At 35.7% G+C, this 16,101-nt stretch overlaps 2 protein-coding genes across 3 annotated transcripts in view; both read right to left on the bottom strand.

The window, feature by feature from the left end:
* Positions 1–4,831: 4,831 nt before the first annotated feature.
* LOC137392575 (large ribosomal subunit protein eL18-like) lies at positions 4,832–11,394 on the bottom strand. The gene is made up of 5 exons (XM_068079019.1): positions 11,336–11,394; positions 11,042–11,128; positions 5,818–6,024; positions 5,331–5,524; positions 4,832–4,962 (listed from the first exon to the last, which is right to left on the bottom strand). The coding sequence occupies exons 1-5, from the start codon at positions 11,336–11,338 to the stop codon at positions 4,887–4,889; spliced, it is 567 nt and encodes a 188-aa protein (XP_067935120.1). The 5' UTR covers positions 11,339–11,394; the 3' UTR covers positions 4,832–4,886.
* Positions 11,395–15,033: 3,639 nt separating this feature from the next.
* The window catches only part of LOC137392549 (fas-binding factor 1 homolog), a 43,108-nt gene continuing 42,040 nt past the window's right edge, over positions 15,034–16,101 (bottom strand). For both annotated transcript variants that reach the window (XM_068079017.1, XM_068079018.1), the window contains 2 exons: positions 15,691–15,803; positions 15,034–15,574 (listed from right to left, as the gene is read on the bottom strand). In XM_068079017.1, the coding sequence (XP_067935118.1) occupies positions 15,503–15,574; positions 15,691–15,803 (185 nt within the window). In that variant the 3' untranslated portion in view covers positions 15,034–15,502. The remainder of the gene's footprint in view (positions 15,575–15,690; positions 15,804–16,101) is intronic.

Raw genomic sequence — 16,101 nt, 5'->3', positions numbered from 1 at the left:
ATATTTTCTTAGTTCCATTAATTACTTGCAATTATGCCGATTAGAGCATTGCATCTGTGCATCTTAGATTAGCTCATTGCGTGTGTCTTCACAAAATTCTTTACTTTGCAATGCTCATGTATTAGCCTTGTTTTCAATGTCGAATAACCTGCACAAAAGACTGTAGGAGATTGTCTTTCCAGCATGGTTAATGTTAGATCTAAGATGTGTTGATGCCTGTCTTAGAAATGGTCAATAACTCAACATCCATTCTCCATAAAATTTGTTGTAATCTACAGTCATTTTGATATTCGTTTTACACTTGCATAGTATAATACATCGTTTTTAAAGCTTGTTTTTCTATGTATGTCACAGTATGCAGTTCATTGAGTTGCTACCAATGCTCATCAGAGACCGACCCAGAATGCATGGAAGACTTTGACAATGGTAATGATAAGAAGTTTCTAAAGTCAACAGAATGCGATGTGAATGCAGCGCAATATTGTGTCAAGACGACTGGTATCTTTGGCGGTAAGATTGTGTTGAGACTACTAATGTGTCAATCTATTAATGTTAAAGCTCTCACGTTTTGGAAGAATATGGGTTTGATGCAATATTTTAATAAAACGATTAATTTGTTTGCATTCCTTATTGGTGATTTTTTAGTTCTGTCTCAATCGATGATTAACTCTGTAGTGCCCAGGCTGTGACTTGAATTTTTCGTTTGCATAACTTTACTCCTTTCTGACTCAAATATCATCACTAATTCCATTCCTAAAGTTATTGTCTTCAAATTCACTAGTTTGCTATGGCCTGAACTTGTGTGACTCATGTGCCGCATTGGGCATTTAATGATATTGCATGGGCTGGTAGTGTATATACTAAACTTGATTTATTGCGTACAAATTATATGGTACAAATTATGTTATATATTACAGAATTAATATATATAATTATATGTTACATAATGTTATTGAAGTAGGGTGATCAAGTTACATTTCAGTTATGAAAGATTATAAAACAATTTCTTTTTTCCACAAAGCATAGGCGACATCGTCCTCACTTTTTAGCTTTAGTTAGCTAGTGACTTAGTTGATCTTTTCAAACATCAATGCATGACAGGTTAGTGATTTGTTGATTTGATAATGGCTGGTGAGAGGAAGACTTCTCTTGTTGCGAGTGTGTACCAGTACCAATGTTGAGGTTACATAAGACTGAAATTTATGTTGTAGCAACAACTCTTTTTTGGGCAGTTTCAGAAGTTTGTGATCTCTTCTGTTCATTAGCCATGTAGTTACAAGACCAATCAACAGCTTGTGCCAAAACAAATAAACATACCACTGTCTTGATTTTAATGCGGGATCTGTATTTTGCCAAGACCGAATCTAGTATGTCTACACCGCCCATTTGCTTGTTATAATCTTCAATCACAGCTGACATAACTACATCCAGCTCTTGCTTCTTGTCCCATCTCGAATTTGTCTGTATTGAATCTAAGCCAGCAGTGGGTGACAACGCTGTCACAGTTCGGTTGTCTAACCATCAAACTGCAACAATACCGCTGTCTTCCTCTACTCGGTAACCATACAAACCAAACAAACAAGAGTTGACTATATCAGCCACGTTGATTCTTCGAAGCCTGTTCTACCTCGCTGTACCTGTGTAGTGTATTCATTCCATCTTTTGTAAGTTTTCTTAGGAAAAGTTTACCAGTTAAAAGATTGTCAGCATACACCTTATAGCTTTGATGTTTTGGTAAAGTCGATGTAAGCTTTGCGACAATATCACCTCCTTGACTAATTTGGTCCCAGTTCTGTCACCGCCTTGATAAACATCGAAATTACTCTTCAGTCTACTACTGTTAGCCTTTGCCCATATTTTCAACTCCAAAGGTTAGTGCTTGCCTTTTTATATACTGTTGTATTAGACTTCTAATTTCTCTCTACTGCCACATCGTTTCATCAACTGATAAACGTTTTTTCTGGAACAATTGCTTGACATTGTTTCCTCATAGTGTTTCGCCAAGGTCGGTTTTTCCAGTTTCGTGGTTTTTTTCCCACTTTGCGTCATCATTCATAAGTGCATTTATTTAAATGTATATCTATTCGTTATATATATATATATATATATATATATATATATATATATATATATATCGTTATATGGGTGCAAATAACGGCCTCCTATTAGTAAGCTTGCTCAACTAACCATTGGCAATGTGCCAAGCTAATGGTAAGTGGCAGGCAACTACATTATTGCTCATTGTTTATAAGGTGGTTTTTAATACCCATGCGACGCAGGACATTCACCTACAGTACGACATTCACCTACATTCACCTGTAGCATGGGTACATTTTAATGCTGGATAACTACTTGAGTGCATCAGTTTTTTAAGAATTGTTCTCTCTCGGTTCACCAATTCAGAAGGAGAAGACAACTGCATATGAACTGAATAGTACATGACAATTCGATTCAGTGTTTGTGCGTGCCCACACAGCAGCTTTCTAAGCAAATCTTCGTGAAAGTATTGATCGGTCAGCAAAAGTGTTTAGAGTTTTTTTGTTCCAAATTGTAGCAATAGTCTCGACCCTTGCCAAATTAATTTATGTGATGTTTTGTAGTTAAGAGACTTATATTTGTAATATCATATTATGGCATTAATCTTCATTGATTGTATTTGTCCTTAGCACATTGTAATTTTTTATATATATTTATTCAATTGTTTTTTAAATTAATTAATTTGATGTTGATTCATTAAATTTTAAAGAGGATAACATTTTTAAATTGTATTGGTTAATTAATTATACTGATATAATTGAAAATGTCACCATTAAACATTTTTTGCAAATATTAATTATTTGTTTTTTATTTATTAATAAATATACAAATCTCGGTTCGATGTGGTTCATAATGCCCATCTGAGTAAACCAAAGTAACAAGTGAAGATTTGGTTTCATTCAGTTTTCAATAGAAAACAACTCTGAAATTGAATGCATAGCGCAGGTAGACATTGAACAGCTTTAGACTATATTTATGATTTGAGAGCTTCCAGAATGTTCTATAACACTATACAGTTGAGTCTCGGCAGGTTTCTTTAGGGAACATAGTTTTTTCAAGGCAGTTCTGCGATAGTAAAAGGGTTCTATAATAAGGGTTCTAATAGACATCTATCTTAGATAGATGTCTCACTTTCCAATACTTATGCTATCTTGTGCCTTTAATTTGTATGATTTTGCACTGTTGGAATGCTTATGTCAGTCAAGATGGAGAATGCACTGCTCGTTGGTACCTGTATTTGTTTATCATATCATAGCGACGCTGTTCTGAGACAAGTTTCATGCACTGGCCTAAATATGTTCACGAAATATGTTCATATAGTTCACGAAAAATGCTGCAGAAATTATTCGTGAAGTATGGGTCTCATGATCAGGTTACGACTAGACGATTAGACCAAGCTGAAACAAAACTTTAATGTAGCGAGTATCTATATTTAATACGGGGTCTTCGGTGAAACCCGAAGTGTTTGTCATAAACTAGTGCTATGAGAAGTTTTATATTGAGCCTTTTATAGGCCTTTCAATTTATGTGAGAACATCACTAGACAAAACAATAGCCAAATGTAATGACTACGTCAGGAAAATAAACAGATTCCGATTTACAGCTGTTTCGTGATGGCTGCGATCAACTGTTCGTTTTTGAGCTTTAAAGAGCTTGTAATCGCATTTCCACATATTTTGCACTTACAATACAGCAGAGTAAAACATGTTGTATCTCTTAATACCAAATAACTGTATTGTGAATTTTGTTGCAGGTAAACCTTTCAGCCTCTGAATATAGCACTTGCTAATATGAATTTAAAGATTTTCCTTTAGTTGTAATTACTTCCAAGGCCATCTAACAAATTTGACAGTTCATAATTGGTTTGGATAGATGGCAGTTGCTAAAGATCTGCTGTAAACACAAGCATTGCATTACCACTAGGTTCATGGTTACATCATGCTTTGTGCACATTTTTTAATACTTAAGGTATTTTATCTGTAAAAATATTGCAAAAACACTTGGTGTGAATAGAAGTTTATTGTGTAATATCAATGTTTTTACAATGAAGAATATGTACCAATTCTTCATTACAATCATACGCGTCCGACCTTTTTATGGAAACATAAAAAACATGGTGTGACCGATTAGTTAAGCATTGCTTTCTGGTAAAAATAAGTTGCATAATGTAGATGTTTCTGTCCCTTACTGAAAAGAATTGAACAGTAACTATGCATGTACATATCAATGTACATCTGGATGCAGCCTGGGTTTGTTTCATTTCGGTCAAACTGTCAAAACTCAATCTGTATGCTGTAGCAATTCATATTCTAACCAATTGTACCTTTTCACAGGTGTCGTTGGTACACGCAGGATGTGCTCTTCCAGGGATATGCATAACATTTGTCAATATATAACATATCCTGATCACGACAGAGTGTACAGAGCCTGCGTATACACATGCTCTGCAGATGGCTGCAACACTGGAACCATACCAACCATCTCAGCGGTGGCAACTGTAATTGCTTTTCTGTCTATTAGTGTGTGTCTCTACTGAGCTGGAGAGCTGCATAACCAAGCAATAGCTTGTATAATGTAATATTTCACATTTTATAGTCCATGTAAACATTCCGCAGAAAGGCATTCCATTTTATATTATTTCTTTCAGTATGTTCTTGTATTTTAAATGATATTTTGTACCCATTTTTTTTCAACTACTAATAGAATTTATCACAAGACACCACTTGAAATGAGTCAACATTCGTCAAGTCAATCGGATGCAGTGTTAGAATCAAGACAGTAAAACCTAACAGAGTACAGCACGAATTTGTTTATTGATCTTAAATCTAAACAGTGACAAGCAACAACTCTTAGGCCTTGTAAGCCCGGCTGGATCTTCTTCCTCTAGCTTTCTCGAATTTACGTCCTTTACTCCTTACATAAGGCCTACAAAATAAAGCCATTATATATATATATATACAAATATATAAAAAATGACTTGAAAGAATGTTCAAAGAAAACTAGCTTCTTAAAAGCTGGTGACATACACCTGTAAATACAATTACTATGTTAAGTTTTATACACTTGTTTATGAGATCAGATGGCAGCATAGATATATGGAAGCACAAACACAAGAGTAATTATTGCATCATGTTACGCATTGCAACCTGTTCACCATTATAGCGAAAAGCTAATCGGTTAACAACTAAGGGAATGCAAACAAGTGGCTGTTAACAGAATATTTGTCAATGCATCTAAATGATACAATGACGCGCTACATAGGCTCAATAAGATATCAAATAGGTAACACTCACTTGGCGTGGCTTCCAGGCACACCAGGAGCTTTGCCAAAATGACGAACGGCTTCTCTGTTGCGTCTGCACCCTTGCATCAGAACGCAGTTCTGTCCCTTAGGGGACCTCAACGCCAATTGATCTAAAGTGATAATCTCACCACCTGCCTCAATAATGCGAGATCTTGCACCGTCGGTGACTCTCAGAGCACAGACCTGCACAGGGAAGACGATTCAGTTGAAATTTTGTGATGGCAAGCTATCAGACTAAAAAACTCACATAGTACTCCAAAAGTATCACTTGAATATGGTCAATAGATCTTACTAAAGTAAATAAGCAGAACAATTTGGTATCAGTCATTAGCTCTGACATTCCGCTGAATTTTTTTTTAATCAGCCCAACATATCGACACGTGAAAACACAAGTTACAAAAGAAAGACTGGATGAAAAAAACCTTATCAGAGGAAGTGAATGTTCAACTATTGTTTAATTCAGTACAATAACCCACCTTGAGCTTGGGAACCTTGAACATTCTGACATCATCAGTGATGGAACCGATAACTACCGCAGTTTTACCATCTCGACCACCTTTGGCCATATTCTTTGCAAGACGAGATACCGATAAAGGTGGTCTATTAATCCGGCTCATAAAAAGTCTTCTCAAAACAACTTTGTTGAACCTTGAGTTGGTCCTCCGAGCCAGAAATCTGTACAGCTAAAATTTACAAATATCACAAGTTAATTTCCATAAATAAAATAAAAATATAAGTTATTTACATGGTAACAATCATATTGGATAAAAGTAAATCGGAGCCATCTGAGAACTACCGCAAACCCACAGGTATGGAAACCACACCTATTTGAACCCAAAATTTTGTATAAAAGTTTGGGATGCGGCTTACACACGGTATAGAAATTATACCTGCGAAATTCCCACTCACTAAGTTTGGAATTAAGCCTTTCAGACCCAAGCCCGAATTTTAGATTGTTTAAGCGATGTGTTAAAAGTCATTTGCTATGTCGTAATTCGGTTGCAATATTCCGAAAGTACACTTTTTAAGCTTTTAAATGAGTACCAGTTTGCTATATGTTGGAGCTCCTAAAACAGTCCAATAAGACTTTCTCTAAAGTTTGTGTAAGAAAAATCCACCGTATCAACAAAAATTGAGAATCATCTTGTTTTCAACAATATACAGTCAAACATGGATAACTCGTCCACGGATAGCTCGAACACATGGTTAATTCGAACGGTTTCTTTGGTCCGTTCCCACGTAATGATAAATTGCTATAGATAACTCGAACTCAACACCGTTAATTCGAACTGTTTTTTTGCCCAACGGCTACCGAAACGGTTGTTATCGCTTTAGAAAATCACTTTATTCAAAGCCATAGAGGTAAACCTCATCTTTTCGTAATTCATAAGCGTTGTTATCACCACCATCGGCAAAATAATTTTGTCAACGACTTTTCTACAGGTTTGGTCAAATTTGATTTATACTGCTATACGATTAATAGCACGGGCTTGCCGGGTCACGCGCGCAAGGATTTTCGCCACGCACATACAAAACAAAAACAGCATGTTGTTTTGTATGTGCGTGGCGAAAATCCTTGAGTGCGTGACCCGGCTAGCCCGTGACGAATAGTTTTCCGACGTTGATTCCGTGTTGAATCAACGTCGGAATGTTGAATGTTTAAAACGTCTTAAAATTTGTTTTTATTAAACGTATGCGTTGTCTTAAGGCTGGTTCACACTATGTCGCCGTATCTCGGCGTTGATGCAACAATAGTTCGGTGATTGTCGATGATGACAATGTTCACACTAGCACAAAGCCATCCGCATTTGTATCAGGGAACAGTCGTCGACATTACGTTCTCATATCTAACGCGGTCACTGGAGCGTCAGCGATGGGCGTGGCCTAATTAATAACAGACCATTGAGACATGCGTAAACATTCGCGTTTCGGTTTAGTAGCAAAAGCTAGTACCACGCGCATCGAGTGGTCGCTTTTGTTGACGATGGATAGAAAATTAAAACTAAGAAAAGTACTTGTCTTAGCATTGCTCAGACGAAGCAACCGACTTAGACAACAGCAGAGCTTTACACATGAAAGAGGCATAAAAGAAGATGGTGGGTGCGTCTAGCCTAGAAGAAATCAAGAAGGACAATTTAACGCACTCTATTATACATTGCGCAATGAGAACTGTGAAATGTTTTTTTCGGTGAGTAAATATACATAGGCCTTACAAGAATATTTTCATAAATTTATCATAAACAAAACGAGTCAGTATAAAAATGGTGTCGTGTGTCTCTGGTCCCTGCTAGTCCAACGAGTGTAATATAGTCCTGCAGCAACTATCATAAACAGAAACCATGCTATCCGCGATCGCGAATTGTCTTCGCCGAAATGGTTCACATTACACGTGCTGTCGTCGATGCTCCGCGAACTATCGGGAAAGTTTGACAGCTGCAAACTTTCCCGACGTGTCCGCGATGCTTCGTCGATGCCATCAATTCACGGTTCACATAATCGACGATGAACGCCGAAAGGGAAACGCCGAGATACGGCGATATAGTGTGAACCGGCCTTTAGCTAAAAAACTATTCATCGTTTGACCTAAACACAGAATACCTGTGTACATTCAATAAGTATCCATTCAAAAAGCGTGAGTGATATACAATGTACCGTTAAAACTCGTAAAATTTTTAATTGAACTGCCTCGGAGTGTTGCTCTTAACGAATCCCAGGTAAAGTAAGGGATTTTTCTTTGGTAACTTTTTCTTGAAGTTGCATAAACTTCAAGAAAAATCGGCAAAATTGATCGTGGGTAAAACGCTCAAAAGAAAAAGATGTCTTTTCTTTTGAGCATTTCAACAACGATCAAGTTTTGCCAATGTCAATCTAAAAAACCGTCCTGGCAATAACATCACCTCAAACAACAAACCAATCTCAAGTGATAGAAAAATCTCTATACTTTTTGATAAAAACGTTTTAAACTTTACATTAGAAGCATTTAATTTGAAACAAGCCATTTGTGCTTTTGATTTATATTATAGTTTGCATATGTACATGTATCTACTAATAAATAAGTAAATACATGTACTTGTGACAGTGCTCTGATAACTTGAACGCTCTGATAATTCGAACACTTTTGCTCGGTCCCGTGAAGTTCGAGTTATCCATGTTTGACTGTAATTAATAATATTAATATTATATTCCAACTCTACAGCTTTATCTCTACAACTTTACCACTAGTTCAAGATGAGTCTCAAGAGCAAATGCAATCATAAGATTTACTTACAGGTAAGTACTAGACTTTAAATAAAGGGTGAACGATACATCAAATAATAATGATTTTTCTATTATCTAACCGAGTCTGACTGCAGTAATAGTAGTTTTTGCATAATCACGATTATCTCAGCTTGTAGCGGTGCATGGATCTTCATAATTCTTTTACTGCTCATCCTAGCAAATGCGCCTACAACCTAAACTGATAGTTTGCTAGGCCGGATTTAATTTTTATGCTCTTAGTAGCGAGTAAATTTTTAAACATAAAGCGATTTCACACCATTTTTTGGCTCAAAGTTTTTTCACCTGCACATAACTACACTATTTAACCATTTTTGTTTTGAGTTGAGTTTGTTTTGAGTTTTTTTTTTTGAGTTGTCGTTGAAATCAATTTAGCATAATGTCTTTTCATTTGCTTTTAATTAGACTTACGCACGCATAAGCCTTAGTCTGATAATTTTTTCTGCATTCTAGAATCGGCTTATATGCAATGATATACAGTATATAAAATGTTAATAAAACAACAGGCTTTATATTTAACTATTAACATAATTTGAATTACCTGTGAAAATTTGCAAATGATAAAATTAATTTATTCAACAATAAAACACTAGGAAATGTCTATAACATATACCAGCGTAATGAGGTCATTAATCGCGGTCATTGTCAGGCGACATCTCCAACACTGAATTCAGTTGGTAGTTTTAAAAGTTATGTTCACACTTACGCATTGAAACACAGGGTCTCATTTTGTACTTTCCGATGACATGTGCTACAAAATGGGATTGACGATATGGTACTTGTTTACCATAGAGCAATTTGCTCAAGATGTAACACATATCTCGCAAAGGCAGTAGAGTTAGCTAGGTTAAATAAGTGAGTTGAATAAAAGGAAAAACCACAGGCAGCTTATACACATTGTATACTTTTAACTCAAAAAACAACCTTCAAAGTGCGGCTTTCACATGGTGGTGGCTTATACATGAAGATTTACGGTACAAATCACACTACAAGTCTACCCTTATAAACAATACTACTTCTCATCTTTAAATTAGCCTGTCCTTCAACATAAAAAATTTACAGTAGCCTAATATTAATCTTTCAACATCAAAAAATGTACAGTAATATTGTGGTCTTAATACGATTACATGTTCAATATACATCTACCAGTAACAGCTTCATAATGAAACAATAATTTAACATCTTTCAAGACACACTTGAGCCCTACAAGTTTGTCTTGTACCTAGCAAGCCAACTTCAGATTGCAAAAAAGCTCTTCGTGAGCTTATCAAAAAGGGCCTTTACTAAACACAAAAATAACCTGTTTTGCCACCTACACAGTTACCATATTAACTAATTTATCAAATAAATCTAATCGCTTGACGGTTTCTAGCATTGAAAATAAATAATATGAGATTAATGAGAACTGAAAACTGAGGAGACTATCCGCTGCATATCAATGAACATATTTGACATACAAAAAGGTCACTAATTATTTTGATATTCAATCCAGGTTCAATACATGCAAGAAAACATTCGGTCTGTAGTTTTCCTGACACTAATTTTGTTTTAGGATACCAACAGAGACCAAAAAATATCATTCATTGAGTGTGACCTTCCTTTGCACTCGCATGTACTACATACAACCATGCAATCATGTACTACAGAGCTTGCATTCCATCTAGGTCGTATAGCTGTCTAACATAGTGGAACACATTTTCAGCTTTCAGGGATAGTTTTACATTCCCTAAATCAGTTGATCAAACAAAAGTTTGTGATTGAAAAACTATTAAACCCTGGGAGAAATGGATAGAGGACTTTTTTATGAATGATGTGTAACGGATGGTAATTTATGAAACAAACAGTGTTGCCGCGACTATAGGCTAATCTAGAACAAATGCTAAACCATCTCATAGCACATGTATGTGTTCAAACATAACCATTTACAAAAATGAATGTCAAAAACCTTGCATCCAAACACAGTGATATTCGGTTCTTGAAAGTTTAATAGCCCATCTATTTCGGCGAGCTCGGTGTTCATCATTATTGTCATACTAGTGATGTAGTTTTAGCAGAACATCAACAAAGGTAGTTTTAAGTTGGCGACATAAATATCAGAGAGAAATATCGTTCCGAACATACACACGAGAACACCAATAAGTATCACACCAGTAAGAAAATGCAGAATGTGGCACGGATTGGTCAACAACTGTTAGTTGTTATCTTAATATCCTCCTGTCATAGACTGTTTAGGATATTAGCAACCCAACACACCATGTCTCAAGTTAAACGAGTGCACGATACAGATAGTTATCTGTGACCATATTAGCATTCATGATTTGTGAGTCCTAAACGACTGATTAAATAAACACCACAAACACTCTGGCGCGTAACAACCAGATGAAGTCTCAGAAACTCGATGTATTTACCAAGCATATGGCTTACCTTAACCAGCAGACGCAGATAAATGTCTTCGCTCTTGGGTTCTGTCCTGCGGACCTTTCGGTCATGCTTGTGATTAATGTCAATGCCCTGCGAAGATTATCAAGGGCACTTAAGGCAGTGTGTATAAAACATCATTTAAACGTAAAAATGCCGATAGATTGAGTGTATAATGATCCAACAAATGATCAAACAATATTTTGAACATGTATATCCCGAGTTTTATTACTGTTCATATATTTTGATTGTAGCAATATAAATGGATAAAAAAAGACTACAAAAGATCATATTTCTTACCATATTGAACACTAAACCGGAAAAGGTTGAAAAAGAGTATTATGGGCAGTAGCGCGAGTTTCCAATTGATTGCACCGAAACTAAATCCATAGAGTTGCGGTGGATCTATGAGTGTTCGCTATTTGTAGATGTTGCTAAAAGCTCTATCAGCAGCGCGTAGTCAACCAATAAGTCGAAAAACGTTAAAAATATTTGAGCAAATCAGTAGTGTTTCAAGAAAAACAATAAAATATGAGAAGATAATTTACATTTTAAACACTGTTGCTTTAATTCAACGCAAAGATGTTAGATTACAAAGTTATTGTGTATTACAAGCTACTGGATGTGTTTTAGCCAAGACTGCCTTTCTGTAACTTAAATTCTATCAGGATCGCAATTTAAAATAAAAGATTTCATGATTGTAAAACCGATAAGGCAATAACCATATAATAATAGCCAATAACCATATAATTTTGAAGTGGGCTGACTTGTTTTAGTTGGGAGTTATCATATGAGCTTTCTGTTAGCGAGAGGGCAATTCTAAAGTACCTAGTTAGACATGTCAGAACTGCATGTAATCAATGATATAAACATCCCCACAGGTGTGTGAGGTTTTATATCATTGATGTAATGTATCCCACTTTTGGCCTTAACAGAAAGTAATAACTATAGCTACTGATCAAGTAGTAAAAACGACAAGCGTTCCTGCATCAATACAGCCGATGAATGGTGTAGCTGTCAGCTAGTGCAACTGGTTAGACTACTGGTGCAAAGAACCTGCTGGCGCGCAAAGAATGGAGTTAATGCTGGTGTGATACAATCTGCCATGGAACACCGGCTTAGTGTATGTGTTCATATATGCCATCCTGATTCTGCCAGCGCACTTTGAGTTTAGCTACTTGTAAAAAAGAAAGTATGTTGGTAGTGTTTTTGGCTTGTATTGCCATTGTAAAGAATCAAAAAGTGCCCTTTCTAGAGCTTGACATTAACTTACAATTAAATAGAGGGTGAGAGGAACTTAAGCACAAGATGGCAGCCATAAGCATTTTTAATAAAAGGTTGAATTTTTACAAGATTCACAATTGAAAGAAGACCATAAATGCTATCAACAGTCTGACCCACATTATTACCGTATATAAAAAGTCTATACACATCTAGAAAGTGCAATAAAAGGCTAGACACCACTGAGTAAATGGGTAGATAAATACCTTATACACAAAATACATTAAAATTTTACAAATATACATACTGTATATTGGTTGATACATGGCTGATTATACAGACAAATAAACAAGTAAATGGGTAGATAAATATCACAAGATAAATAACACAGAACTTTTTAGAATTTTACAAATATACATACTGTATATTTGTAAAATTTTACAGTATGTACAATTTAATATGTACGTACCGGAAAAGGTTGAAAAAGAGTATTATGGGCATTAGCGCGAGTTTCCAATTGATGGCCTTTGAAACGAAATCCATAGAGCTGCATACATTTATGAGTGTTCGCTCTTTGTAGATGTTGATAAAAGTTCTACAACTTTTAGCAACATAGTTGCTAAAAGTTGCTATGTACATATACATAGCAACTTGTATATGTACATAGCTGCTATACAAGTACACATACTTGTATAGCAGCGATCCGTACAATTATACGGATCGAGTGAAGTACGTATAATTGTACATATATACATACTAACTGTACGTATACATACAGTATATTGGTTGATACATGGCCGAATATACAGACAAATAAACTCCGCTGTTATAACGATAGGTGGCAGTTTGAATTATGCGAACATTCAGCCACTATCATTAAGGAATAATTTTCCATTTGTAAGTTTATTCTGAACAAGACGAGATAGCTATGCTTTTATGCGAGCTTCAACCTTTCAATTTGTCTATGTTGTGAAAAAAAACTCCGCTAAAATGTTTTTGTGTGAGAATTTACTGCTTGTGATTGTACTGCAATTAAAGGAATACCAATCTCCAGATGGTACTCTCTAGTAGAATACTGTAAAAAATTGTTACAGTATGAAACCAATACATACCACACCTAACAACTCTGTATTCTGATAAACAGTTTTGTATATAACGAGATGATCAAGCACTCATATAAAGCGATTTTATGTGTTGCTTTAGCTGAGATCAATATTTTGTCACTAAACAATACGATTAAAAATGTGGTGCTGGTGCTAGTGTAAGTGTTACATCTGAGAGTAATGTTTTCAAATACTGCATGTAATACCTACCGATGTTGGTACAACAAAGAGCCAACTGTTGATAGGTTTCAATGGTCCAGCTTTTATTTGCGAAAAATAGTGAGTTGTTCAAAATAAATTTTCATGTTACAGAAATCAATGTAAATACATTGTTGTATATGTGTGATAGTATTAGTCTATGTTTTGTGATACTTTTGCGAGACGTATATGAAATTAACAAGACTGTCTCGTGTTCCCTCGGGTGAAATTGTGAATAAGTCCAGTGACTTATTCGATGAGCAACTTGGAACATTACCAGTAAAATATAAGATCAAGATGAATGAGGATGTACATATAGTAGTTCGACCAACACTCAAAGACATGGTTGAACAGGTGCTTACCAACATGGTTGAACATGGCATTATCACACCTGTATCTAAACCAACAGATTACGTCTCAATGATGGGAATTCGCAAGAAGAAAGATGCTGATTATGTACAGGATTGCATGGATTCGAGAGATAGAACAAAGCCGTCAAAAGATCACATCACCCCATTAAACCTACTGAACAGGGAACTGCAGAAATACTGAATGTCTAGTATTTCTCAGTCATTGCTGCTGGAGAAGCCTACTTACTACTACATCAAAGATTGATTGGGAATTATTATATCTTCACAAGGTTCAGTAACTCTTTCGGGGGATACAAATATTTCTGAATGCTGGTAGGATGGTGTTTGTCAAATGAAGTACATATATCATAAGGCTATTGAGCAACTTTTAAAAGAACATGCATGTCATGTGATAGCAGATGATATTCTAGTTTGTGGTTCAACATAGGCTGAATATGATCAGAATCTGGACAAAGTGTTACAGAGATTTCAACAGTTCAAGTTGAAGCTGTCAGCTAGGAAGTGTGTTTACAAGTAACCGATTGTCTTTTATATTGGACATATATATAAATCTCAAAGTTTGTCTGTAATTTGGTTTGTCCAGCTATAGCTATTATAATATTGGAATGATGAATCCGTATCGCAGACGATTTCATGGGCTGAGCGCAAACTTGTTGTAACTTCCCTTATGTTCTATATGAACATAAGGGAAGTTACGCGAGGATGATTTTGCGCTCAGGTACGATTTGATCTCAGAACCTCTGGTTTGTCAAGCAAATTACTTACCAATTCAGCTACTTACAGCTAGGATTAATTTGGTTATAGATGTCGCTATACGGGTGAAAATACGCTACCACTCTCCCTTACGGTGCAACATAATTTTATGCTTGCTTTCACAGCTCTTATTAGTAAGTTTACTAAAGTTAACCATTGACAATGTGCCAGGCTAATGGTAAATGGAAGGCAACTACCTTACCTATCATTGTTTATAAGCTGATTTTTAATACCGGCAAAGTGAGTTCAAGACAAATGGCAAAGTTCTGGTAAATAAAGTTCTGCCGATTTCTTGGTTTTATTTGGAGAGTTAATGCACAAAGACAATTGAACTAACTGCTAAAAAGATGATTGAACTAACTGCTAAAAAGACGATTGGACTAACTGCTAAAAAGACGATTAGACTAACTGCTAAAAAGACGATTAGTTACCTAGTCAAACATGCTGAGTAGAAAATTGGCATTATGGCAAATGACATAGTGAGTAATAAATAGACTTCCTTCTGAATTAAATTACTCTATTATTGAAATTATCAATTTATATAAGAATACATAAAATATTAAATAATGACCCTCTACAATAAACTTCAATCAAAATATTTAAGCAAGAAAAAGTGATCATCACACAAAATATAGCAACAACTCAACAATACAATGTCAGTCATCTAGGATTCATATCAGGTTATAAAGTAACTACAAGCTGCATGGTAATAAACCAGACACACTCTTCATAGTTTATATTTTAGCTATAGACTTGTATGGAGTCTACCGAAGTCAAACAGATGGAAGACTCAAAGAACATTCCGGACTAGATTAGAATTATCACTTGTTATGGTAAGGAGAGAACTTAAGGGCATCCAAGTAAATGCTCTCTTCATTGAGAAAGTCTGAGTCCTGAAGAAAATAAAACATTGGACATTATTCTGACAGACACTTTCCTCTAACCAATGCAATGCTTCAAGATATTGACTAACACAGTTACAAAAGCTGGTCTGAATGCACCGGCTCACCTGATCAGCTTGTATTTTATACTGGAGTATATGAGGGTCAGTCAGGTCTAATTGCTGGGGGGCAACAACTCCGACAAAGGAAGGTGAAGTTCTATTGCGTAATATTGGAGTACCTAAGAACATAAGGAACATAACTTATAAGGTGCTGAGTCAACAAGGCAGGACAAATGAGATTCATACAAATAGAAAGGTCTAAAAAGTGCCAATATAAAGTGAATTATTATTGGGTTTCAGAAGACACAACAAGCCTTCATGATTTTAAGTTTTCCAATCTCCCATAATCCTCACTATTTCCATAACTCTCACAACACTTGTTTCTCCCATATCTCTCATCACTTACAAAGCCCTTGAAAGCCCCACAGCTCGCACAAGCCCCACAGCTCTCACAAGCCCCGCAGCTCTCACAAGCCC

The sequence above is a fragment of the Watersipora subatra genome, chromosome 1 (assembly GCF_963576615.1).
Source record: "Watersipora subatra chromosome 1, tzWatSuba1.1, whole genome shotgun sequence".
NCBI lineage: Eukaryota > Metazoa > Bryozoa > Gymnolaemata > Cheilostomatida > Watersiporidae > Watersipora > Watersipora subatra.
Note: the sequence above shows the minus strand (reverse complement) of the source record. Positions and strands in the feature narration are given on the sequence as shown.

Coding starts and splice junctions, on each gene's coding strand:
- LOC137392575 (XM_068079019.1), bottom strand. Junction 6,025..11,041: donor ATCTGCGTCTGCTGGTTAAG/GTAAGCCATATG, acceptor TGTAAATTTTAG/CTGTACAGATTTCTGGCTCG. Junction 4,963..5,330: donor GTGCCTGGAAGCCACGCCAA/GTGAGTGTTACC, acceptor TTTATTTTGTAG/GCCTTATGTAAGGAGTAAAG.